Source organism: Spodoptera frugiperda, chromosome 25 (genome assembly GCF_023101765.2).
Source record: "Spodoptera frugiperda isolate SF20-4 chromosome 25, AGI-APGP_CSIRO_Sfru_2.0, whole genome shotgun sequence".
Classification (NCBI taxonomy): domain Eukaryota; kingdom Metazoa; phylum Arthropoda; class Insecta; order Lepidoptera; family Noctuidae; genus Spodoptera; species Spodoptera frugiperda.
Window position 1 is genome coordinate 13,332,464 of NC_064236.1, and position 27,232 is coordinate 13,359,695.

A 27,232-nucleotide genomic window follows, 5' to 3' on the forward strand; every position below is an offset into this window, starting at 1 on the left:
ACCTGAACAGTCTCGGGTTGTTCCTCGACTGGTTCGGCTTTGTCTGGTTTGTGTAAGTCTTCAAGAGGTGTGGTGGTTTCGTCAGTGAATTCCTCTGTTTTGTGTACAGTGACAATGGGTTGTGAGTCGTCTGTTTGTTCTGTGGTGATTTCTGTTGTTTCGACTTTCGGACCTACCTTCTTTTTGATGACGCGTTTAGTGATTTTCTTTTGTTTGGGCTTACCATCAGGAGCAGTGGATTCCTCGACGGTGGTTTCTTCAGGCAGTTCAACGATTTCGACGGGCTTCGTTTCTTCTGTTTCTTCGGGAGTCTTTTCCTCGGTTACTGTGACCGTCGTTATCGGAGCTTCGTCATCTTTCTCGATGGTTGTGATTTCGGTGACTTCTTGTTTCGGTCCCTTCTGTTTTTTGATGACGCGTTTGGTGGTCTTAACCTTTTTGACGTCTCCGGTTTCAGTGCGCACTTGTGTGACCTGAACAGTCTCGGGTTGTTCCTCGACTGGTTCGGCTTTGTCTGGTTTGTGTAAGTCTTCAAGAGGTGTGGTGGTTTCGTCAGTGAATTCCTCTGTTTTGTGTACAGTGACAATGGGTTGTGAGTCATCAGTTTGTTCTGTGGTGATTTCTGTTGTTTCGACTTTCGGACCTACCTTCTTTTTGATGACGCGTTTAGTGATTTTCTTTTGTTTGGGCTTACCATCAGGAGCAGTGGATTCCTCGACGGTGGTTTCTTCAGGCAGTTCAACGATTTCGACGGGCTTCGTTTCTTCTGTTTCTTCGGGAGTCTTTTCCTCGGTTACTGTGACCGTCGTTATCGGAGCTTCGTCATCTTTCTCGATGGTTGTGATTTCGGTGACTTCTTGTTTCGGTCCCTTCTGTTTTTTGATGACGCGTTTGGTGGTTTTGACCTTTTTGACGTCTCCGGTTTCAGTGCGCACTTGTGTAACCTGAACAGTTTCGGGTTGTTCCTCGACTGGTTCGGCTTTGTCTGGTTTGTGTAAGTCTTCAAGAGGTGTGGTGGTATCGTCAGTGAATTCCTCTGTTTTGTGAACAGTGACAATGGGTTGTGAGTCATCAGTTTGTTCTGTGGTGATTTCTGTTGTTTCGACTTTCGGACCTACCTTCTTTTTGATGACGCGTTTAGTGATTTTCTTTTGTTTGGGCTTACCATCAGGAGCAGTGGATTCCTCGACGGTGGTTTCTTCAGGCAGTTCAACGATTTCGACGGGCTTCGTTTCTTCTGTTTCTTCGGGAGTCTTTTCCTCGGTTACTGTGACCGTCGTTATCGGAGCTTCGTCATCTTTCTCGATGGTTGTGATTTCGGTGACTTCTTGTTTCGGTCCCTTCTGTTTTTTGATGACGCGTTTGGTGGTCTTAACCTTTTTGACGTCTCCAGTTTCAGTTCGTATTTGTGTAACCTGAACAGTCTCGGGTTGTTCCTCGACTGGTTCGGCTTTGTCTGGCTTGTGTAAGTCTTCAAGAGGTGTGGTGGTTTCGTCAGTGAATTCCTCTTTTTTGTGTACAGTGACAATGGGTTGTGAGTCGTCTGTTTGTTCTGTGGTGATTTCTGTTGTTTCGACTTTCGGACCTACCTTCTTTTTGATGACACGTTTAGTGATTTTCATTTGCTTGGGCTTACCATCAGGAGCAGTGGATTCCTCGACGGTGGTTTCTTCGGGCAGTTCAACGATTTCGACGGGCTTCGTTTCTTCTGTTTCTTCGGGAGTCTTTTCCTCGGTTACTGTGACCGTCGTTATCGGAGCTTCGTCATCTTTCTCTATAGTTGTGATTTCGGTGACTTCTTGTTTCGGTCCCTTCTGCTTTTTGATGACGCGTTTGGTGGTTTTGACCTTTTTGACGTCTCCGGTTTCAGTGCGCACTTGTGTGACCTGAACAGTCTCGGGTTGTTCCTCGACTGGTTCGGCTTTGTCTGGTTTGTGTAAGTCTTCAAGAGGTGTGGTGGTTTCGTCAGTGAATTCCTCTGTTTTGTGTACAGTGACAATGGGTTGTGAGTCATCAGTTTGTTCTGTGGTGATTTCTGTTGTTTCGACTTTCGGACCTACCTTCTTTTTGATGACGCGTTTAGTGATTTTCTTTTGTTTGGGCTTACCATCAGGAGCAGTGGATTCCTCGACGGTGGTTTCTTCAGGCAGTTCAACGATTTCGACGGGCTTCGTTTCTTCTGTTTCTTCGGGAGTCTTTTCCTCGGTTACTGTGACCGTCGTTATCGGAGCTTCGTCATCTTTCTCGATGGTTGTGATTTCGGTGACTTCTTGTTTCGGTCCCTTCTGTTTTTTGATGACGCGTTTGGTGGTTTTAACCTTTTTGACGTCTCCAGTTTCAGTGCGTATTTGTGTAACCTGAACAGTCTCGGGTTGTTCCTCGACTGGTTCGGCTTTGTCTGGTTTGTGTAAGTCTTCAAGAGGTGTGGTGGTTTCGTCAGTGAATTCCTCTGTTTTGTGTACAGTGACAATGGGTTGTGAGTCATCAGTTTGTTCTGTGGTGATTTCTGTTGTTTCGACTTTCGGACCTACCTTCTTTTTGATGACGCGTTTAGTGATTTTCTTTTGTTTGGGCTTACCATCAGGAGCAGTGGATTCCTCGACGGTGGTTTCTTCAGGCAGTTCAACGATTTCGACGGGCTTCGTTTCTTCTGTTTCTTCGGGAGTCTTTTCCTCGGTTACTGTGACCGTCGTTATCGGAGCTTCGTCATCTTTCTCGATGGTTGTGATTTCGGTGACTTCTTGTTTCGGTCCCTTCTGTTTTTTGATGACGCGTTTAGTGGTTTTAACCTTTTTGACGTCTCCAGTTTCAGTTCGTATTTGTGTAACCTGAACAGTCTCGGGTTGTTCTTCGATTGGTTCGGCTTTGTCAGGTTTTTGTAAGCTTTCAAGAGGTGTCGTGGTTTCATCAATAAGTTCTTCGGTTTTGTGTACGGTTACAATGGGTTGTGTGTCATCTGTTTGTTCTGTGGTGATTTCTGTTGTTTCAACTTTAGGACCTACCTTCTTTTTGATGACGCGTTTAGTGATTTTCTTTTGTTTGGGCTTACCATCAGGAGCAGTGGATTCCTCGACGGTGGTTTCTTCAGGCAGTTCAACGATTTCGACGGGCTTCGTTTCTTCTGTTTCTTCGGGAGTCTTTTCCTCGGTTACTGTAACCGTCGTTATCGGAGTTTCGTCATCTTTCTCGATGGTTGTGATTTCGGTGACTTCTTGCTTGGTTCCTTTCTGTTTTTTGATGACGCGTTTAGTGGTTTTAACCTTTTTGACGTCTCCAGTTTCAGTGCGCACTTGTGTGACCTGTACAGTCTCGGGTTGTTCCTCGACTGGTTCGGCTTTGTCTGGTTTTTGTAAGTCTTCAAGAGGTGTGGTGGTTTCGTCAGTGAATTCCTCTGTTTTGTGTACAGTGACAATGGGTTGTGAGTCATCAGTTTGTTCTGTGGTGATTTCTGTTGTTTCGACTTTCGGACCTACCTTCTTTTTGATGACGCGTTTAGTGATTTTCTTTTGTTTGGGCTTACCATCAGGAGCAGTGGATTCCTCGACGGTGGTTTCTTCAGGCAGTTCAACGATTTCGACGGGCTTCGTTTCTTCTGTTTCTTCGGGAGTCTTTTCCTCGGTTACTGTGACCGTCGTTATCGGAGCTTCGTCATCTTTCTCGATGGTTGTGATTTCGGTGACTTCTTGCTTGGTTCCTTTCTGTTTTTTGATGACGCGTTTAGTGGTTTTAACCTTTTTGACGTCTCCAGTTTCAGTGCGCACTTGTGTGACCTGTACAGTCTCGGGTTGTTCCTCGACTGGTTCGGCTTTGTCTGGCTTATGTAAGTCTTCAAGAGGTGTGGTGGTTTCGTCAGTGAATTCCTCTGTTTTGTGTACAGTGACAATGGGTTGTGAGTCATCAGTTTGTTCTGTGGTGATTTCTGTTGTTTCGACTTTCGGACCTACCTTCTTTTTGATGACGCGTTTAGTGATTTTCTTTTGTTTGGGCTTACCATCAGGAGCAGTGGATTCCTCGACGGTGGTTTCTTCGGGCAGTTCAACGATTTCGACGGGTTTCGTTTCTTCTGTTTCTTCGGGAGTCTTTTCCTCGGTTACTGTGACCGTCGTTATCGGAGCTTCGTCATCTTTCTCGATGGTTGTGATTTCGGTGACTTCTTGTTTCGGTCCCTTCTGTTTTTTGATGACGCGTTTGGTGGTCTTAACCTTTTTGACGTCTCCGGTTTCAGTGCGCACTTGTGTGACCTGAACAGTTTCGGGTTGTTCTTCGATTTGTTCGGCTTTATCAGGTTTTTGTAGGCTTTCCAGTGGTGTTGTGGTTTCGTCAATAAGTTCTTCGGTTTTGTGTACGGTTACAATGGGTTGTGTGTCATCTGTTTGTTCTGTGGTGATTTCTGTTGTTTCGACTTTCGGACCTACCTTCTTTTTGATGACGCGTTTAGTGATTTTCTTTTGTTTGGGCTTACCATCAGGAGCAGTGGATTCCTCGACGGTGGTTTCTTCGGGCAGTTCAACGATTTCGACGGGCTTCGTTTCTTCTGTTTCTTCGGGAGTTTTTTCCTCGGTTACTGTGACCGTCGTTATCGGAGCTTCGTCATCTTTCTCGACAGTTGTGATTTCGGTGACTTCTTGCTTGGTTCCTTTCTGTTTTTTGATGACGCGTTTGGTGGTCTTAACCTTTTTGACGTCTCCAGTTTCAGTGCGCACTTGTGTGACCTGAACAGTCTCTGGTTGTTCCTCGACTGGTTCGGCTTTGTCTGGTTTATGTAAATCTTCAAGAGGTGTGATAGTTTCATCAGTGAATTCCTCTGTTTTGTGTACAGTGACAATGGGTTGTGAGTCGTCTATTTGTTCTGTGGTGATTTCTGTTGTTTCGACTTTCGGACCTACCTTCTTTTTGATGACGCGTTTAGTGATTTTCTTTTGTTTGGGCTTACCATCAGGAGCAGTGGATTCCTCGACGGTGGTTTCCTCAGGCAGTTCAACGATTTCGACGGGCTTCGTTTCTTCTGTTTCTTCGGGAGTCTTTTCCTCGGTTACTGTGACCGTCGTTATCGGAGCTTCGTCATCTCTTTCAATTGTCGTGATTTCTGTGACTTCCTTCTTAGCTCCTTTCTGTTTTTTGATGACGCGTTTGGTGGTTTTGACTTTTTTAATGTCTCCAGTTTCAGTGCGCACTTGTGATATCTGCACAGTTTCAGGTTGCTCTTGAACTGTTTCAGCTTTGTCAGGTTTGTGTACGTCTTCAAGAGGTGTCGTGGTTTCATCAATAAGTTCTTCGGTTTTGTGTGCGGTTACAATGGGTTGTGTGTCATCTGTTTGTTCTGTGGTGATTTCTGTTGTTTCAACTTTCGGACCTACCTTCTTTTTGATGACGCGTTTAGTGATTTTCTTTTGCTTGGGCTTACCATCAGTTGCAGTAGTTTCTTCGACAATTGTTTCTTCTGGTAGCTCTACTGTTTCTTGTATTGTTAGTGAATCGCTGTCTAATACTTTCTTAATGTGCTTTTTCCGCAACTTTTGTCTTGTTTTTGGCGATTCGTCGTTTTCAGTGTCATCTAATTGTTCGATGATCGTTGGTGACTTTTCTTCCAGTAGTTCTTCAATTTCAACTTGTGCCTGCATTTTAGGTATAGGCAAATATTCGTCGGGCATTTCTATTGTACTTTTTTCTGTTATTTCAGTCTCATTTACCTCATCTCCATCGTATTCTACGATGTTTAAGTCATGACTTATATCTAGTTTAGGTGTCTTTGCATCGTCTTCCTCTAATGTTTCTTCAATTACTATGTCGCCCTGTTCAGAATCACTATGCTTCGTTCTCTTCTTTTTTCTCAAAATTGTTCGCTTTGTTTTTATTTGAATTGGTTCATACTGACCTGGAGCTTGGACAAACTTTGTTATTATTTCTTCACTTTCTTCTACGTCTGATGATTTTGCTGAAGATTGTGTTACCTCTGAAAATTATCATTTCATGTACGTTCATAAAGTCATTGATGACATTTAACCAAATTGTGCAATATTCATTATGATCAAGTGAGTGCTATGTGAATGCATTGTTTTTGAAGTGAGGTTGAATGTTAATTAGCACATTTAACGCCGTGGTGGTCACCGGTAAACCGCGTTAGCGGTGGATTTGCCTTCAACAGTTTTTTATTGGCAGTCAAAGACCTAAATTAAGTTTTTGATGTTGAAATGGTTTGTTAATGTTAATCCTGTATAAAATTATTGATTTGTTTAACTTGGCCGGCACTGAAGTGCCTCCAGATAGAGTATTTTACTTTTCTTTTCGACTAGCAAAAAACACTTTTGCAAAAGATAAAGTACATTGATTTGATAGGTATGGACAGTGATAAATTAAAATTAATGCTTTTTAATTTTCTTTATGAACTGTTTATATATCCCAACTAAGTGTTAAATTGAGCCATACCTTGCAAAAATATACCTAATATACCTAGTTATAAATGACAATGCCATGTCGCGTTATAATATTTTTAAGTATGTATATGTGCCAATAATTTATACTGGGTGTTTCTGTTGGTACTCGTAAAGGTAAAACTAAACAGAGACATAGGGCAAGTCATTTTATAACTTTTTTCTTTGAGGATGCTGGTTGAATTCTGAACGATTTAAAAGTTACGATCAATTTTATTATACGTGACTGCATGGTTGATGCGGTGGTTAGACAACCGGCTGCCACGCAAGTTGTAGAGGGTTCGATTCTCGCATAGTACAACACCTCTTTGTGTGATCCACAAATTGTGGTTCCAGGACTGGGTTTCATCTGTATGTGAAATTGTAAATGTGTAAACGCACCCATGAAACTAGAGAAAATCCTTGTATGGGGCAACATTTAAATATCAGGATACTCTGTATAAAATTATAATTTTAACAGAAATTTTATCAGATATTATGTTAAATTCTAACTTTCATGATGTAAATTATGTGCTTTTTGTAGTCATATCTGGATCAAAAGGTTACTATTTCTCGACTAGACCGATGATTTTCCTAAAATTTTATATTTTAATAACAATAACATTCCTCTGAATATAAAACACTCGAGTATTCGTACGTGATTAAAGGAAGATGGGATTATTTTACATAAATATAGTTTGGACCGTTATTAGTTTTGTATCATTATGTATTATTTAAGTGTTAAGACGAATTGAATTAAATTAATCTAATTAAAACTTACCCTGAATTTGAGAATCCTGTTCAGTAATCAAAATGTCATGACGGTCTTCTTCAGTGGTGGTTGTTTTACTCTCCAAAAGCAAGGGCTTCTTTTCGGTGTATGGTAATGCTTGCTCATCAATGAATTCAGTAGAAACCTCTATTTCATTGGCCACTGTGAAACTTTTACTTATTTTTTGTTTTTTGGTTACAGGTATGTGTAACTCTGTTTCATGTTGAAAACTTTCGCTGTCTGTAATTATTAGCGGCGTTACAGTCGTGGGTGTGATTTTGGTGGTTTCAGTCTGTGTTTTTGGTGTTACCAATTCTTTTACTTGAGTTTCTGCAACGTTTTCAGTGCACTGTACGTGTGTTAATAAGGTTACAGATTTTTCAGCTTTGACAGGTTTTATTTGATCTGATTTGAAAGTGTTTGGTGAATCTTCTTGTATTACCTCATCAACTGATATACTTTCTTTGGTACTCAAAGATATCGATGCTTTTTCCAAAGGCAGGAGTTGTTCAAAGTTGGTGTTAACTTCTCTTTCATGGACGACTACGGAACTTTGATTTATAGGTATCATTTCAATATGCTTTCCAAGAATGTTTGTTTCTTTCTGATCTTCTGGCTTTAAAGAAGAAATATTTTCACCTGCTATTACTTCTATTTGTTCAACTGGTTTCATTTCCAACAGCTGTTCTGTTATTTCTTTTATTGATTCACTTGTAACTACTAAGTTGGACGGCGTTTCTTGTGTTACATTTTCACTTACAACACAAGACTTGTGAGTTTCAACTTCGAAAGAAGCTGTATTTGTTTCAGGTTTGGTAAAGGAAGGTAAATCTCCCACTTTTTCAATAATATCAGGTTGCATTTTTGATATTTCTTGTAATGGTACGTGGCTTTCTGCAGCCTTTTCTGTTTTATGTTCACCCGGAGTTTCAAAAGATTCTGGTTTTTCTCCTGTAATGATTTCCAAGTTTTGAACTGATTTCATTTCGTTAATCGTCTTGTCGGCCTTCTTATATGTGTCATCGCGACTAGATATCTCGTCCGAAACCTCATGAATTAAATTCTCAGTAGTAGTGTAACTTTTATGCAGTTCAAGTTCATATCGAATTTCACCTTCAGTGGGTTTAAAATTAACATCCATATTCTTTAAAGTTTCCATTGGCTGTAGCTGAAGGTTAATCAATTCACTGAAAGGAGCTTGCTTTGCCAACGCCTTTTCATCTTTGGTGGTTTCATCTTTTAAAATTTCGTATTCTTCGATCGGTACAGTTTCCGTTGTAGTAATATGGTCAATGGATTTAATATCCACTTGGTGTTTACCTACAATCGGAATATTTTCAACCTTCATATCATGCTCTTTCTCTTCCCCTATGGTGCTTATTACAGTAATATGTTGTTTTGGCTCAATTGAAATCCCAGACACTTCTTTTTGTGGAGTAGTCTCGTTGGGCAAAATTGCTTCTGATTCCTTTACAGTGATTTCTTGAATTTGGATTGGTAAATTAGGGACAAAACTTTCTTCAACTTGCTTAACGGAAGTTTTTTCTTTACTATCTATCAGTTGTTCCTTCTCTGTAATTTCGACTTCCGTAATCGTAAGATGCTGACCTTCTTCTAATTTAACAGAAGGGATTTGTTCCTTTAGATTTTCCACAGTATTAATTTCTGTAGTTCTTTCTTCGTATTTTGTTTCTTGAACGAACAGTGGTTTGACTGATTCTACACTAATATTCCCGATTTCTTCTTTTTTACTATCAAACAAATCTATATTTTGTTCAACTTCTGATACCTGTAGTACTTCTACATTTACATGCTTATGTGTAGTTAAACTTACATTATTAGTAACCGCTTTTGGCACTTGAGTTTGTTTTAAAATGTCTTCTTTTTCAACTAATATATTTTCTGATACATTTAAACAATCGGTTGGTTCTACGCTTATACCGACATGAGAATATTTAGTTTCACCGTGTGATTCTAACGACTCTTCTTTTTCATTTACAGTTATCTCATTTACGCCTATACTTGTTTGCATTGGGACATCTAGCATAGCCGTTACTGATTTAGTGTCTGGTAGCTCGTTGGGTTGGAAAACTTCTTCTTTATCAGAAGATGTAATTTGTGTAACATTAACGTAATTTCCACTTTGAATACTTAAAGCAACTGTTTCACCTTTAGTTGGCGTCTTGGCATCAAGTTTCATTTCGGCTTCGTTAACAATTGTTTCTGTAATATCGATAGACTTTTGTTCATCAATAATACCAGTTGGTTTTCGGATAGTGGGCATTACATTTTCATAGATATCCTCTGATTCACATACATATGGTTGACTTTTTTCAATCGCTTCTTGTAGCCCATGAGTAGCTGCTGCAGATGTTTTTGTAGTTTTAGGCGTAATAAAGTCTTCAGTATCTTGATTAACTATTACTTCAGTACTTAGAATAGATTGTTTTTCATTTACTGAGAGCTGGGCACTTGTACTGAAAGGCTCTGATGACTGATTGAATTGATTTTCTTTTTCTATAGTCAGAATTTCAGTTATTTCTTTAGCTGTTGCTTCAATAATATTTTCTGTGGCTTTATGCTTATCTGTTTTAGCCTTTGTGAAAGTAGTTTCTTTTTCCGCAATCAGTATTTCAGTTCTCTCTAAGTGCTTTTGTAGATCGTCTTGCGTTAGTAAAGCTTTGGAAGTTTTGAAGGAGGTATCTTCAATATTTTCAACAGTACTTGAAGCTATTACCTCGGTGTTAATTGAACTGCTATGAGGAATAAAACCAATTAAAGCATCTCGTTTTGGTTGTGGTGTTTCAGCATCTAAAGCTTTTTCTTTGTCTATTGTTTCCATGTAGCTGGTTATTAAAGCTTCAGTTTCTGTAAAGTCACCTCTTATAGATGTTGTTGTAAGCGGTTGTTCATTTATCATCGTTTCGCTTTCACCTAATACAATTTCCATTTGTTCAACGGTATTTTTGAATATAGGAGTTATATTTGAGTTTTGTAATTCTATTTTCTCATTATTGAACTCTTCAAGTACCTCACCGGTGATAACTTCTTCAGTAAAGGCTGTTTTTGTGTACACATCGTCCACTTTTGGTAATGCCTTTTTGTAATCCATTACCAAGCTGTTCTTATCCTCCACATTGTCAGAATGAGAAACAACTTCTGAAGTTTGTAAACTTTGTTGACAAATTATAGATAATTCTGCTAATTGATTGTCAGGTGTTTTACTAGTAGATAAAGTATTTTCCTGCTCTATAGCTATTTTTTCATCGTATAGAGGAGCTTGTAAGGTTGTTAACGATATAATCGGTTTTGTTAATTTATCAGAATCTTTCTTGATAAGCTGTTCTTCTGATAAGTGAACCATAACTTCTTGTTGTGATATGGCTTCTGTTATAGTAGCTTCTTGTTTAGCTGTAGCGTGTAAAACATTATTTTTTTCTTCCAAAACCTCGGGTACTATTTCTGTTCTATTTTCTTCAATTAAGATAGCCTGGTTTGAATCAATATTTAATGATGCTAAGAATGTATTTACCTTGAGGGTAGCATCTAATTCATCTTCTTTCTCATTGTAATCAGTTGTATTAACAATCAATTCGTTATACGTAATGTTTTGTACATTGGCTGTTTTCAAGGCTTCTTTAGCAGCTACATCAGTGAAACCTACAGATGAATCCACTGTGACCTCGGACAATACAGCAACTGGCCTTCCAACAATATCGGTTGATGCTTTAAATGATTGTGGTTTAGAATCCTTGTCGTAGTCACTTTCTTTTTCATGATGTACTGTTTCTGTGATGTTAAGAATTTCCTCTGATGGAATTATTTCAGGTTTTAAGGACTTAAAATCAGGTGTTTTGTCACTTTGCATGACGGATTGACTATCTAAAGGTTCATTTTGAGATATTTGTACAGAAATTAAATGACTAGAAGATACATGTGCTTCCTCTTGATTGGGAACCATTGGTGCAAGATCCGAAACTGTATCACGGGAGGTTACTTCTGAAACAACCGCAATTTTGCGATCTGAATCAATTTCTAACTTGGCGAAAATATTAGGCTTTGATTCACCTTTTTCCAAACCTTGTTCGGATAAGCTAGTAATTACTTCTGTAACATTTAAACTTTCTTTCTCTATATAAACAGCTTTAGCTTCACTTTCGGTAACTTTATTTTCTTGCAATTGTAGAATTTGGTCCTCTACGTTTGTTTGAAGAACGGTTATTTCTTTTTGCAATTCCCTAGACTCCGACGCCATTTCAGTTAAATCTGGTTGTTGGGCTAAAAAGTTTATTTGATCAGCCGTATTTATTTCTTGAGAAATTGGAGTTTTTAAAGGTTGACTGGATGCGGCTTGAGCATTAACCGTATCTGGAATCTTATTTAAAGTCAATTTATTTTCACATTCTGAGGATTCTATTTCGGAAACGGTTATTGGTATACTGGGCACAAGGGACGGTACTACGGCTTCAGGTTTTTTCGATGTATATTCTTCTGTGGATTCTTTGTCGTGTATAAGAGGATACGATACAATTTTAGCGCTCGATGTTATCAAAGTCTCAGTTGCAGAATCTTTAGTTGGATTTTCATATGTTTTTATGTCATCAGTAAAAGTCATTTCTAATGTTTCAGATGTAATCAAAGGTTCAAAAGCTTTGAAATCTAAATCTGCTTTAGCTGTTACTTTTTCATCCTTCAAAATTAGGTCCTTTTCACTTTCATGAACATTTACCTCATTTACGATATTTTTATCTAATGTTGTTATTCCAATATCAGCATGTGAACCAAGATTTGGACGTGTTTCTTCTAAAAGTGTCTCAGAATCATGTACATTTGTTTCTAAATTAAACTTGTGTTGCAGTTCATTAACACCAATAGTGGCTTTCTTAAGACTCATCGCATCAGGGACAAATTCTGATTCTTTGATATGTGAAGTGGTAACTGTGTTATGTAAGCTAGAATGTAACATTATGTCTTTATTGACAGAAACTAGGGCTGGCATTTCCTTTACAGGAAATTCGCCTTCTTTTTCATGTAGTTCTTCGACAGATACCACTAAACTGTCTTTAGATGCAATGTCTATGTTTGCCTCTTGTGCTGGTGGCAATTTAAGTGCCGATAAAAGCCCTTCACGCTCTTGTACATCGTGAACTTCTGTTACAACTTGATTTGAGACAAGTACATCTTTCCTTGCCATTTCGGTGGGAACTATCAATTCAGGATAATATTTTCCTGATTTATCTTCAACAAATACTTCACCAACTTGTAGTGATTCTAATAAATTGAAATTCAGTTTAGATGTTGCTGCTTTTTCGATGTTCATAGTTTCCACATTACTTTCTTTTATTTGTTCAGTAATTTCCAGAACGTTTAGACCTACCAACGGCGAAAATGCAACTGTTGCATTTGATTTCTTTGTTGGTGACTCATGTAGAGGAGTTTCTTTCAAAGATACCATTTCTTCCGTAATATTGATTGCATCTTTGAGTAACACAGTAGTTTTTGCAGTTTCTGGAAGTTTCTCTTCGCTTTTAATGTCTGACGTTGTCATACTTGCAAGTGTTTCTGTTGTGACAAGTGATTCTGACGGTACAACACTTTTGTTTGCAATATTTCCAATAATACCTTTATTTGTCTCATAGTCATCGACAGAAGCGTTTGTTTCGATTTCTGTTACTACTAAAGGTTCGATTTCGTTTAATGACGGTTTTATACTTAATTTGACATTATCTTTAATTTGTAGCTGTGTTTCTTTCTCATGTATTTCCTGTACATCAGCAATCAAAGAATAATTCGTATCTAATTTTAAGTTTGCTTTTATGTCAGGGACTGTCTTATCAGAAAGAATATGTGTCACCTCACTAGAAGGCACTATTTCAACCTTATTTTCGGAAATGTCTGTAGCAATTGTAGATACGTACGGAATCTCGTCACTTTCAAGAATACCTGTTTCATCTTCATCATAATGTTCTTGTTTTTCTTTTGGATGCATCGTTTTTAAGTTAATTTGTTCCTTTACTGCTACTTCTTCTGACTGGTGTTCTTCAATAATTCTTTTCTGTTTAGTGTGTTTTTTGCGTTTGACTTGTTCTCTTTCTTTGATATCTGTGAAATTATAGTAGAGTGTTTGAAGTGAATCACAATAAAAATAGTACATGTTGGGACTGATGATAAATAAGTATGTTATTATTTCACATGTTTCTATTTCGTATAAGTGTTTTATGTAGATAGAATGTGGGGATACTGGGTGGCATTATGTTTAATATGTAATTTAAATATTTACATGAGCAAAACGTTAATATTACTTACTTTTACTGCATCTTGACTCATACGTCAGTTTAGTTAAATAATATTATTCAAATCGAAGCACATTCTTGAAGCCATACGAAGTAAATAAATGCTGCATAAAATAAAATTACACACAATTAAGCTTAATTATTATGCGAAAAGCTTTCGTATTGGTAAACATGTGTGTCACTAAGATTAAATAATATATAGGTATTTTTATGACACGAAGTAAAACGTTTAAAGGGATACTTCTAACTTGTATTGTATATTGTTAATTTTGAGCTTTCGTTAAGTAAATATAGGTTATCGCAATATTACAAAATTATACTTTTTAAATATAAAAGAACAATTGAAAATCCATTTAAATAACCCATTGATATAATAATAATTAACAATGGTCTTAAATAAAGCTTACTTTTTTACGAGTAGATCTGTAATACTTGGTACCTGGATATTTGCCATCTAGATGACTGATGAAAGATGGATGATACATAACACATAAAAACACTACAACTCGTAGGTGCCCCACATATTGCCCTTTATAATATTACAAAAGTGTGGCTGCTCAGGGCTCTTGTGAAATATTAATAATAATAAAAATAAAGGAATACAATATTATAATCAGATACCATATTAACTTAAAAACCCTAAGAATTCTTTTTTTTTAAATGTTATTTCGGCAGTAATAAAGCGGCATATATTAAGCTTCTTATATGAAAGCTGGTGTATCATGGTTTATAAAATAATCTAAGCATTCATTATTTTCGTGCATAGGTATAGTCCATTCAAAGCGTATGTTTTTAAAGTAATATTTGAAAACCTACCTTGAACAACATCATCTTGAATTTCGGTGGTATCTAAAACAAGGAAATTGTTGATTAGAAGGGCAAATAGCTTCGAAAAAGGAACCTAGGGTCCGTAAAAAATAAACCTATGTTCTACAGTAACGAACACATCAACGACCTATAAGTGGCTACTGCTAACTAAAAGCCTCTTCTTGTACGAGGAAGGTTTGAGCATTAATCACCACGCATGGTTTCACTCAATGCGGGTTGGCAATTTAAGCTTATAATAATTAGAAATAGAAATCATAAGCTCAGCAGGTGTCCTCACGATGTTTTCCTTCACCGTTTATTTGTCAGTGATGTCTAAATAATCTTAGAAAGTACACATAACTCGGAAAAGTCACATTGTCACTTACCGTTGAGAGATTTCGAACTAATAACTTAGAAAGTCACTTAACATACTTATACTTATTAGTGTCTTAGAAAAAAATCTTATCATTCGTTTTAGTACTGATACCGTGTAGTATCAAATAATCATATTTTTTATATATAAAAGTAATAGTGTTTTTATAATAGTACCTTTTATTACAGTCGTCGTATGTACTTCCGCCGTCTGTTCAGCCGATGACTCCACAATGACCTGAAATCCACCATGGAATGAAATACGCTTTTGTGATCTCATTATTGAAAAAAAAAGGTAGAGATTTATTATAGTTTGGCAAAGTTATTTAGAAATATACGTAGATCCCGTGGAGAACCTTACGTATCTAATTCATAAATAAGAGATACAAATTACAAGACATGCATTGTGCTATTTTAATTTCAACAACAAAATATTTTTTCATGCCGTTTTAAAGTCATAATTACACATTTTGCCGTGGAAGACGGACACACACACTTTCGCATTTATAATATTAATATGGATATGTATTTTTTTAAATAAAATCATTAGCTGTACACACGATAGAATAGGATATGTTTCACATCAGAAATAGTACACATTTATAAAGATCATTTGAAAGACTAGTAAGCAAGTCATTGCTATTATAAACATAATATTAATTGACTTTAACATACCTCATGAGCTTCTTTTTGTTCCCAGGATCGTGGTTTGAAATCTTCAGGATAGAAATGAGCAATGACTTCTTCAACCGAGGAATGCTTTAACTCAACCATTTTTAAGAAAGCACGGAAGCCAACCTTTGCTGCAATAACATCTTCGTCTTGAGTAGTTTCTTCCGTAAGTACCTCAGTGATAAGTGCTCCATGCCCTTGTCTTTCTACTAAACGTACTAAAGCTGATTGAGATTGTGGAACTCTTAAGGCTGGGAAATATTGCGAATCATATAAGCTTTCTATTTGTTCTGTAGTGAGACCCTTTCTCATCATGAAACCAATTTTAGCCAATTCTCTTAAGGGCGATTCTCCAGGGCCAAACTCCTTAGCATTAATGACTTCTAATAATTCATTTATTTCTGCAACCACACGTGAGTCACCCTCTACCATTCTAATAATAACTTTTTCAGTTTCAAACGTTTCTTCAAATGGTTGTACTGTTTCATCTTTTTCAGGTTGTGTTGATACTAAATATTCCTGTGGAGTAACGATTGGTTCGGCTTTCTCTTTAGTAGGCTCTATTTTCTCTTTTTTGTCAACTTTTTTATAAGTTGCGACATCCACAGTTTCGACATAGTCAGCCTCAGTAATAACAGTTTTTGCTTTCTGTTTATCAGTTTTCTTAATCGATTTTGGTTTTTCTATAGGTTGAACTTCTTGAACCTCTTCTGAAACTTCTTCAACAACTACTTTTTCGTCTCGTTTAACCACTTTTTCTTTTTTATCCTTTTGTTTCAGATGTTTTGCTTTTCTTAACTTGTCTGTACTATCATATACTTGCAACTTAGCTTTAGTTATAGCCATACCAATATCACTTACTGCTTTACACATGTATGTTCCTTCTGACGCCTTTACGCACTTTTTAACTGTGCAAGTCGTGTGGTTATCTATGTTTTCAATTATATGCTGTTCATCTGTTCTAATGACTTTGTCGTCTTTGTACCAAATAATTTCTGAAAACAAATCACATCATATTTAATGTTATACTTATATCTATCCAAATGTATCCAAATCTACACTTTAGCTCGAATCTAATTTTAGTACAACGGACAGACACTAAAAATGTTTATGTTACTTTTCACCTTCTGTATTTAATATCTTCTTAATCTTAGTCTCAAAAGATTGATCTAAATACAAATATCTACCTGGTGTAGGGTTTCCACTGTACACAGCTTCAAAAGTAACGGTTTCTTCTTCATCAACTCGTTCGCCCAGAATTTCTTTCACAAAAGTAGGCACCGATTGTGTTGCTATAAAATATATCAGAAACGTTAATATTATAGTAGCAGAAAATATATGCAAATGATGTATTTTCCCAAAAAATAATGGTTTTAATAATATATTATGAAATTTATTTGAACTATTTGTTAAAGGTTTACCTTTCAAAGCCGCCTGTAGTTCTTCCATGTGTGTTACCCATTCTGGTTTCCTATATTCCTTCGTCCCAATTATACCTTTAGGATAAAAAAAATATATTTAATAATGTTGTATAATGAAAAAAATAATTATAAGCTGTTATTTAGATTTACTGAATACTGACTAAAATATATTTTATATCCCAAGTTATATTGAAATTTTAATTATACAGAGCTAAATACTAATATTAGTCCTACAAAACCCTTAGTATTTAGTTTTCTCATTGAGGCCAAGAGTATACATTTAAAAACAAATAAATAATTTAGATAAAAGTAAAATAATTTTAAATTTTAGATCAAAATATCAACACATTTTGTATACCTACAAACAGAAAAAATGTGTAAAAATGCATAATTATTACATTTAATTTGTAATAGTGTAAATACAGTAAGTATGGGCTGTGTAGGAATGGAATTAATGAAGTAGGAATAGGAGATACATAATATTCAATTTATATAGTTAAATACGACGCTGTCGCGACCTGCTGCTGCTGTAAGCATATAATTTGAATTAGATAAAAAGCCAACATAATCATGGTTTCAAATCAGTTATTATTTTTAAACTTTTAAGTGACGGCTGCTACTTACTTTCTACGGAAAGTGCTGCAATTGTGGACGTAACACCCAGTGGGTTAAAGGCTTCAAATACTATCTCCCCAGTGTCGTCTTGGTAAACTTCTGGTATAATTAGTATTGATGTACCATCTTCCATTTCCTCTATTTGATATTCCTGAGACTGGAGTATCTCTACTCCTTGTTTCAGCCACCTTATTTGCGGCTTGGGAATACCAATAGCCTTTGCTTCAAGCCTGAAACGTAAAACATTTAGGCTAGTATAGGCTAGTGTTTAGGAAGATTTGGATCAGTTTTCATAAAAAAGGTAATAAGTATATATTAACCTGGTTAGTTCACCTTCGATAGTTTTAACCACTGTAGGCAATGCTTTTACTATACGTGGAGCAAACTCTTCTATGTCACTTGTTTTCTGTAAAATAGAGCGAGTGTTATAAATGCCGTGGCTACATCAAAACAATAAAATTTTATTATAAACAATTGTATTACCTCATCGCTTAGTATGTCTTCTTCAGATGCACTGGGCACATACTCATATGCTAGAAAAGGAAATTAAATATTTTGTTAAATTATAAGTGGAACATCAATTTAAAATTCTCATAACAGTGCATAATTCTTGTGCATTACTCGTGTGTTTGACCGTTAATGTGTTAAAATATTTTTCTTAGCTTTTTTATTATTATTTAGATTCTGATTAAAATAAATAAAAGAATCAAAAATAGAAGTACACTAAATATGCGACGCAACCAACATCAATCAAGCTTTCGTTACATAAGCGCACGATCCCATCCTTCTAACCGTATTAAATAAACATCACAATGTCTTAAAGAAGCAAAATTATTAAAAATTAAACTCTCTACGGTTAATTTTAAAGTGTATTCGATAAACTAACGGAAAGGTGTGTGTTTTTCACTAGTTAAAAAAAAGGAGAGATATGGTTACAATAATTATTTTCTATGTTTTTAATGATAGGTACCCATTTCAGTAAAGTTGCTTTAGTTCTGAGCTTTGAAAACGTCGTTCTAGGTGCTTCAGTGTCATCAATGTTCAATAAAATCCAAACGTAAAATTGATCTACAGATGCATGGCAACTATGTGCTACATTGTTATTAGGTGCCTCGTGTGAATTTTGTGATAAAAATCATACATTCAATATCTAAAAATACATGCAGAATATAATCCATGCAATGATGAAAGTAGAATTACGTGACTACCTTCAATGTGTACAGTACATTCGCTGTTACAACTTCCAAAGTCATTCGTAGCTATACAACGGTATAACCCAGACATTTCTGGGAAAGCTTCTTTAATGCATAATTCACATAGGCCTGATTCTTGTCTCGCAACTGTTATGTCTCTAGCTCTTTGAACAGGTTCATCATTGTGATACCAGTCTATCGTTGGCCATGGCTGACCACTGATTTTACACGAAAGTTTAATTGGCTCACCATCCATTACAATAATTGATTCTAAAGGTGTGATAACTACAGGTGCTTCCCCATTGAATTCTTTATCTGGTTGTTCCAACAAAGAAGCAGAACACGAAACTGAACCAGCAAAATTTTCTGCTCTACATGTAATAGCTCCTAAGAAATCTTTACTTATATTTTCAATGCACAAACACGATACATTATCTCTGTTTGTTACATATATGTTAGTTAATTTATTTTGTTTAGCATATGTGGTTACTTCTCTTGTATCTATAAACCACTGGAAGGAGGCGGTTGGACTTGACATAACTTCAGCTTCTAATAAAACTATCTCGCCTAAATTCACCTTTTGTGGTCTTATAGGTTTAACGAAAACGGGTGGTGAGATTTCGTCTTCATTTACAGATTTTAGCAGTTTAATTGAACTTGCTGATTTTACAATCACATTATTTTTTTCTACGATAACTTCATATTTTCCTACTCTTTTTTTGTCAATATCTGGTACTCTTATTGTGGAAATTCCATTTTCAGTATGAATTACACAGTCATCACTCTGTTGTAGTGGTTGATTGTTGCGATACCATTTAACGTTGCTATCAGCAGGCTCATATACAACTTTCAATTGTAATGTACTATTTTCCAATACATTTAAAGCCTTGATTGGCTCTATTATGAATGGTCCGACCTCTGCAAAATTTTGTACTAGTTAATTTTTTAAGTCTATTTTTGTCCAAAGTCTAAAGAAATACTTTGATGGGGAGTTTTGTATTAGAAAAAGTACAGAGTAATTTAAAATTTTTGCTTTTATATAAAATTACACGATTTAAACTGTTGTATTTAAATCGTTTTCACAAAAGCTTTTATCTAGTTTTACTTCAATGTGTTAATTTGTGTTTTTGGAATTTTGCAATCAATATTTTACTTCACTTAAGCTTTTGTTGCATATTAAAGCTAAACATTTAGTTTCCAAAATGTTTGCCCGATGCGCATTGTGGGGCAAGTAAAAATATGTGATAAAATAAATCATTTCCATGGTTTACATAATAATATAAAAAAGGGCGCACAAAACAGGAATAACGATTAAGTAAAGAACTTTAACTTTTACTAAAAACTGGTCACAGTATATGGGAAAGCAACTGCTGCATAATGTATCGCGGATTCCATTCCCGGATGAAACATTTTTTAATGTTATCCACGAGTTGGTGTTTTGTGTCTGAGTGTGATGTATATATATGTTTGTATTCGTAAACGCATTAATACCAAGAAATAATCTATTACCGACCTATAAGACGAAGTTTTTTTTTTTAAATTACATAAGCCTTTAGGCAATAGGCAAATCCATAGGCAACTCTTATGATATGGGTACCAAAAATAATTATCAGGGATTTGGTATGCGAAAATTAATATAGAGGACATCAAGTCCTTGAAATGTGAATTTAAACTGATTCAATATTGATTGCAGAATTTCAAAAAAAGCACAAAATAAAATTACACTGCGTAACATATTTAAAAAATATATAAGTACTAAAGCACAATGCTTTTCGCCTTGCGTATTCCAAAGTTTTGGATAGAAATTAAATTCCGTTATTAGTTTAAAACTATCTGTAGCGGCCGCGCTGCATAATGGGCTTGAGATGTACTTTAGTACATTTTTTTTTTTCATTCTAAGATATTTTTTGTGTAATTTTATTTTAGAATATCTGTTAATAAGTTTTATTATCTTTAAACATTAAATGTGACATGTAAAAATGCTTTCGGGTTTATTTAAGGATAAAATGAGTAGAAAACATTAGAAATTGTAAATCTTACATCATAAAATCAGTATGAACAAAACTTCCATTTAACTTTTCTATGAAAAAATTAAATGTATCAAATTACAGTTATTATTAACTCTGTAAATTCTAATGTCCTCTAATTGTTTTGTATATAGATTTTTTTATCTTCTGATATATACATACATCGCGTATTAAGCACAATTAATTGAAATAACCATGCATCTGTTTCTAGACTACAGACAATTAAAAAAAAATGATAAATATCAATAATATCAAGAACCGGATCTAACGGATTGATTAATTAAATTATTAGTATAAATAAAAGCATACCTTTCTTTTTCTCCTTTTTGATTTGTTTCTTAACTTTCTTTGTTTTAACTATAGTCGTGGTTTCTTCCTGGATCTCTTCTGATGGCTCATCTTTACGTACGGCACTTTCTTGAACAATGACTTCTTCAATCACCTCCTCCTTTACGACAGGTTTCAATGTTACTTTGTCGGGCTTTTCCTCTTCAGGTGCTTTCTGTTTTGGAACTGGTTTGAGGACCACCTCTTCTTTCGGTTCCTCTTCCTTCGGTCGCCTTTTGCCTGTCGGCCACTTAGGTTCCTCAGGCTTAGACTCTTCAACTACCTTCTCTTTTTTAACAGGCTTTAATGCTACTTCTTCTGGTTTTTCTTCTTCAGGTGCTTTCTGATTTGGAACTGGTTTGAGAACCACCTCTTCCTTCGGTTCCTCTTCCTTCGGTCGCCTTCTGCCTGTCGGCCACTTTGGTTCGTCGGGCTTAGCTTCTTCAACCACCTTCTCCTTTTTAACAGGCTTCAATGTTACTTCTTCTGGTTCTTCTTCTTCGGGTGCTTTCTGTTTTGGAACTGGCTTAAGAACCACTTCTTCCTTCGGTTCCTCCTCCTTCGGTCGCCTTTTGCCTGTCGGCCACTTAGGTTCCTCGGGCTTAGACTCTTCAACTACCTTCTCTTTTTTAACAGGCTTTAATGTTACTTCTTCTGGTTTTTCTTCTTTGGGTGCTTTCTGCTTTGGAACTGGTTTGAGAACCACCTCTTCCTTCGGTTCCTCTTCCTTCGGCCGCCTTCTGCCTGTCGGCCACTTAGGTTCCTCGGGCTTAGACTCTTCAACTACCTTCTCTTTTTTAACAGGCTTTAATGTTACTTCTTCTGGTTTTTCTTCTTCGGGTGCTTTCTGTTTTGGAACTGGTTTGAGAACCACCTCTTCCTTCGGTTCCTCTTCCTTCGGCCGCCTTCTGCCTGTCGGCCACTTAGGTTCCTCGGGCTTAGCCTCTTCAACTACCTTCTCCTTTTTAACTGGCTTTAATGCTACCTCTTCTGGTTTTTCTTCTTCGGGTGCTTTTTGTTTTGGTACTGGTTTGAGAACCACCTCTTCCTTCGGTTCCTCTTCCTTCGGTCGCCTTCTGCCTGTCGGCCACTTTGGTTCCTCGGGCTTAGCCTCTTCAACCACCTTCTCCTTTTTAACTGGCTTTAATGCTACCTCTTCTGGTTTTTCTTCTTCGGGTGCTTTTTGTTTTGGTACTGGTTTGAGAACCACTTCTTCCTTTGGCTCTTCTTCTTTCGGTCGCCTTCTGCCTGTCGGCCACTTAGGTTCCTCGGGCTTAGCCTCTTCAACAACCTTCTCTTTTTTAACAGGCTTCAGTTGTAATTCTTCTGGTTTTTCCTCTTCAGGTGCTTTCTGTTTTGGAACTGGTTTGAGGACCACCTCTTCTTTCGGTTCCTCTTCCTTCGGTCGCCTTTTGCCTGTCGGCCACTTTGGTTCCTCGGGCTTAGACTCTTCAACTACCTTCTCTTTTTTAACAGGCTTTAATGTTACTTCTTCTGGTTTTTCTTCTTCGGGTGCTTTCTGTTTTGGTACTGGTTTGAGAACCACCTCTTCCTTCGGTTCCTCGTCTTTCGGTCGCCTTCTGCCTGTCGGCCACTTAGGTTCCTCGGGCTTAGCCTCTTCAACTACCTTCTCCTTTTTAACTGGCTTTAATGCTACCTCTTCTGGTTTTTCTTCTTCGGGTGCTTTTTGTTTTGGTACTGGTTTGAGAACCACCTCTTCCTTCGGTTCCTCTTCCTTCGGTCGCCTTCTGCCTGTCGGCCACTTAGGTTCCTCGGGCTTAGCCTCTTCAACTACCTTCTCTTTTTTGACAGGCTTTAATGCTACCTCTTCTGGTTTTTCTTCTTCGGGTGCTTTTTGTTTTGGTACTGGTTTGAGAACCACCTCTTCTTTTGGTTCCTCTTCTTTCGGGCGCCTTCTGCCTGTCGGCCACTTAGGTTCCTCGGGCTTAGCCTCTTCAACTACCTTCTCTTTTTTGACAGGCTTTAATGCTACCTCTTCTGGTTTTTCTTCTTCAGGTGCTTTCTGCTTTGGAACTGGTTTGAGAACCACCTCTTCCTTCGGTTCCTCTTCCTTCGGTCGCCTTCTACCTGTCGGCCACTTAGGTTCTTCAGGCTTAGCTTCTTCAACTACCTTCTCTCTTTTAACAGGCTTTAATGTTACTTCTTCTGGTTTTTCTTCTTCGGGTATTTTCTGTTTTGGTACTGGTTTGAGATTCACCTCTTCTTTAGGTTCCTCGTCTTTCGGGCGCCTTCTGCCTGTCGGCCACTTAGGTTCCTCGGGCTTAGTCTCTTCAAAAACTTTTTCTTTTTTGATAGGCTTCAGTTGTAATTCTTCTGGTTTTTCTTCTTCAGGTACTTTTTGTTTCGGGACTGGTTTAAGAACCACCTCTTCTTTCGGTTCTTCTTCTTTCGGTCGCCTTCTGCCTGTCGGCCACTTAGGTTCCTCAGGTTTAGCTTCTTCAACTACTTTCTCCTTTTTAACAGGCTTTAATGTTATTTCTTCTTGTTTTTCTTCTTCGGGTGCTTTCTGTTTTGGTACTGGTTTGAGAATCACCTCTTCCTTCGGTTCCTCGTCTTTCGGTCGCCTTCTGCCTGTCGGCCACTTAGGTTCCTCGGGCTTAGCCTCTTCAACAACTTTCTCTTTTTTGACCGGCTTCAGTTGTAATTCTTCTGGCTTTTCTTCTTCGGGTGCTTTCTGCTTTGGAACTGGTTTGAGAACCACCTCTTCCTTCGGTTCCTCTTCCTTCGGTCGCCTTCTGCCTGTCGGCCACTTAGGTTCCTCGGGCTTAGCCTCTTCCACTACCTTCTCTTTTTTAACAGGCTTTAATGTTACTTCTTCTGATTTTTCTTCTTCGGGTGCTTTTTGCCTTGGAACTGGCTTAAGGACCACCTCTTCCTTTGTTTCTTCTTCTTTTGGTCGCCTTTTGCCTGTTAACCACCTAGGTTCTTCAGGTGTAGCTTCATCAACTGGTTTCGTTTTCTTCTGTTTTGGTGTAACTTCTTCTGTTTTTTCTTCATCGGGTGCTTTTTTGTCTAGCGCTGTATCTGTTTCATCTTTCAATTTCTTGGACTTACGTCTCCAAACCGGTACATCATTGTCTTGTGTTTCTTCAATTTTAAGTATCGCTGTATCTTCTTCATATTTCAAGAGTTCTTCAGTTTCTTCAGTATCAACTTGTTTTATTGATCCCTTCCTTACTTGTTTTAAAGTAACATCTTCTATTTTTTCTTTGACGATCACAGATTTTTCTACTTTAGTTGGCCGGAGTTTAATGCTTTCTTCAGTCCAAGGTATGGAATTTTTTCTTTCTTCTCTTATAATAGGTTTCTTTTCATCCCGTGGTTTTCTCCACTGAGGTACTTTCTTTTGCTCAGTATCCTCATCTTTATCAATTTGCATAATTGATAAATCTTCCTCAATTGATGTGGTTTCGGTAGGTTTCTCCTCGCGTCGCGGCTTTCTCCAAGATTTGGTTTCCAAGTTTTGTGTTTTTTCTTCATTTGTTTCTGACTGAATTTTGAGTATACTAGTATCTTCTGTAGTGACTATCTTATCTTTCCCTGTTTGGTCGTCTTTAGCGCGAGGTTTTCTCCAATTTTTAACTTGCAGAATCTCTTGCTTAGTTTTGTCGATTTCAACATCATCCTGTATCTTTAGAATAGAAGAGTCTTCTGTTATGGATTTTTCCTCCGTAGAAGACAGTTTAGTCTCCTGTTTTGGCTTTCTCCAATGCTTTATTTCAAGAACTTCTTCTGTGGTTTCTTGTGTAATCTGACTTTGTTTACGCCACGGGATATTTGAAACAACTTTTTGTGTATTTACGTCTTGCGTACTTTGAATTTTCAATAAGTTACTTTCTTCCGTAGATTGATATAATGATCTACTGACTTGTGTAGAGTCAGTTTCATCAGTTTTCGAGATTTTTACGTCGGTCTTGTCATGAAACGTTTTGCGTACTGCTTGTCGCGACTCTGAAAAAAGGAATTATTGTTAATTAGTTTGTAAAACACATTTATTTTCTGTTCGGTATTTGGAATTTACCTACCCCAATAAAACGATAATATTAGGTACAACTGTATAAGTAAACGTATATGTATATGTACGTGTTATAACGTGAGCCTCATGACATAACTGAGAATAAATAATAGTGTGTCTCGTATATGCATATTGACAGGAGCATCTTTTTCAAAGGAGGTGTGATGTTACCTGGGTTATGTTAATGTTATGTAAGTGAATATTCAAATATTCTATCTATTAGACAGCTCTTATACAATCTTTTGGCTACCAGTATCTGATGTTTCATCTGTGTATTATAAGTAAATTTTCTTCGACCATAATCCCTATAAAGGAGAGCCACACTCTTCATTATACGAAGTATTAAGATAACGTCTGTTTTTGCTCTCCTCATGGGACACAGTCTTATTTTTTTGGAATTTATAAAATCATCATTGGCCAATGACTTTTCCTGCCCTGTCTCTCAAGCCTCAAAGAGGGGTTACTGATGCTACAACAGCGAACCCATGTCTCGCAGTCTTATGATGACGATAATTTTCCTAAAATTGATGCCAACTTTTGATTTCATGCGGGAAAAAAGGAATTGATTATTTGGACTTCAGTAATTTTTGAAATGAAATAAAAATTTGAGAAATATATTATTTATTGCTTACGCACGTTGCCTGGGGCAGCGTATAATTGATACGCCAGATTCGGCACTAGCTACGCCCCTGTCATGAGGTGATCGCATTTTCACTAAGTCGATATCTGGTGAATTTTTCACGGTTGACGGTGACAAAAAGGTTTGAAGATGAATATCTTGACATAATTGATATCGATTTATGACGTTTGTAATCTTTCAAAATTGATACATGATGTGTACTATAAAGAACTATTTTAAATACACTTTTAGTAAAAAAAGGTGCTAGCACATCTTCAAGTTCGGTTTCTCAGTATCCAGTTTTAGCTAAAGATTCGGATCCACTACTCCTGCATGAGACTGCGTCTACTAATTCTGCACAGCAGACAGCCTCTCAGTTATAATGGACGGGATTGAAACCGGGACCAGCCCTACTTATTAGCCAACACACCAATATATCTCTACTCTACTTTTCCCAATATTTTAAAATCTATTCGGAGGGATAAATTTAAGTACCCGAGATGCAATATAAAATGCATTTAAAGAATTTGTTAAAAACTGAAAATAATGGGATGCTGTACTGTGACGTCGTGGTCCAATCTTAATTTTGTATTTAAAATGCATGTCATTAAAATTTTGGACGTATATAATTTCGCCAGTATTGGTTATTCGACAAAACTAAGTACACAGACACTGACTGTTGCACCAAGAATCCTTCAGCAAAAGCTTTTTCGGCCATTGGTCTTACAGCGATCTTTTCAACCTTGGTGAGAAACGAACATTTCAGAGCTCGTCTAGCGAATCATTTTATTCTATCTCAATGCCGCCAACCATTTTAGAGCTTACGTTCTTAACGATAATAGTTTATAGTTTCCGAACCTATCCATACGAAAAGTAACGACGATTAAGTAAGATTTAATTTTATAGTGGTACAAATGAGGATGTGGCCAATGATGGATTACGCATTTCTATTCTTTCGAAACCTACAGACCTAGTTTTTATCCTTCTAAAATAGATTTCGTGCCAGTGGGTGGAGCATGGTACGAAGTTGAAATGAACTGAAGGGAATCAAATTGTGCAATTTCTCTGTATACATCATCGATACGCCTTTTGACAGGTCCGTCGATGGTTTTGGCTGCTTCTAGTTGGTACTTAGCGGAACAGGCTGAGTTATGAGAGCAGTACTTCATACACGACCGAAATCATGCTGAGTAAAGCGTATTGTTCCAGTGTGAAGTATCGTCGTCGGTCGTCGAACCGTCTCTCGTCATATATTTTCGTGAGAGATATTTTATTGAGAGTGGTCTAATTCAAGAGCAGGATACACAGTTACGATATATTTAAGGATATCGACGTCTTAGGGATAAGACGAGCAAAGACGACGTCTTGGACTCGCCCAGAAGCTTATGAACCAAGCTTCACTTGCTATGGTGGAATGTTTCAAGGCTTAATATACTAGGTTACTATAATATACTATATATTAGGCTATAGGGATACGTATTTAGCCACTGGTAAGGAACAACATGTAAGGAAAAGCAACAGAGCCGCGTTCAATTTGTACACTAACAGTCTTGGTTTCAAGATACTTGAGATTGAGCCTAAATATTATGCTGATGGTGAAGACGCCTACTCCATGATGCATGACCTCAGCGCTTTTGCTGCAGAAAGCAAGACAGAGCCTCAACCGCC

At 37.1% G+C, this 27,232-nt stretch overlaps 1 protein-coding gene across 50 annotated transcripts in view; it reads right to left on the reverse strand.

The window, feature by feature from the left end:
• Positions 1 to 27,232, reverse strand: part of LOC118268179 (titin) — a 98,068-nt gene that overhangs the window by 34,220 nt on the left and 36,616 nt on the right. For all 50 annotated transcript variants that reach the window (XM_050704162.1, XM_050704163.1, XM_050704165.1 and 47 more), the window contains exons 22-37: positions 21,952 to 24,881; positions 20,892 to 21,783; positions 18,571 to 19,473; positions 17,846 to 17,895; positions 17,683 to 17,768; positions 17,372 to 17,592; positions 16,748 to 16,822; positions 16,514 to 16,618; positions 15,330 to 16,321; positions 14,832 to 14,892; positions 14,292 to 14,324; positions 7,192 to 13,284; positions 3,732 to 5,953; positions 2,528 to 3,260; positions 945 to 1,585; positions 173 to 473 (exon numbers count right to left, since the gene is read on the reverse strand). In XM_050704162.1, the coding sequence (XP_050560119.1) occupies positions 173 to 473; positions 945 to 1,585; positions 2,528 to 3,260; positions 3,732 to 5,953; positions 7,192 to 13,284; positions 14,292 to 14,324; positions 14,832 to 14,892; positions 15,330 to 16,321; positions 16,514 to 16,618; positions 16,748 to 16,822; positions 17,372 to 17,592; positions 17,683 to 17,768; positions 17,846 to 17,895; positions 18,571 to 19,473; positions 20,892 to 21,783; positions 21,952 to 24,881 (16,338 nt within the window). The remainder of the gene's footprint in view (positions 1 to 172; positions 474 to 944; positions 1,586 to 2,527; positions 3,261 to 3,731; positions 5,954 to 7,191; positions 13,285 to 14,291; positions 14,325 to 14,831; positions 14,893 to 15,329; positions 16,322 to 16,513; positions 16,619 to 16,747; positions 16,823 to 17,371; positions 17,593 to 17,682; positions 17,769 to 17,845; positions 17,896 to 18,570; positions 19,474 to 20,891; positions 21,784 to 21,951; positions 24,882 to 27,232) is intronic.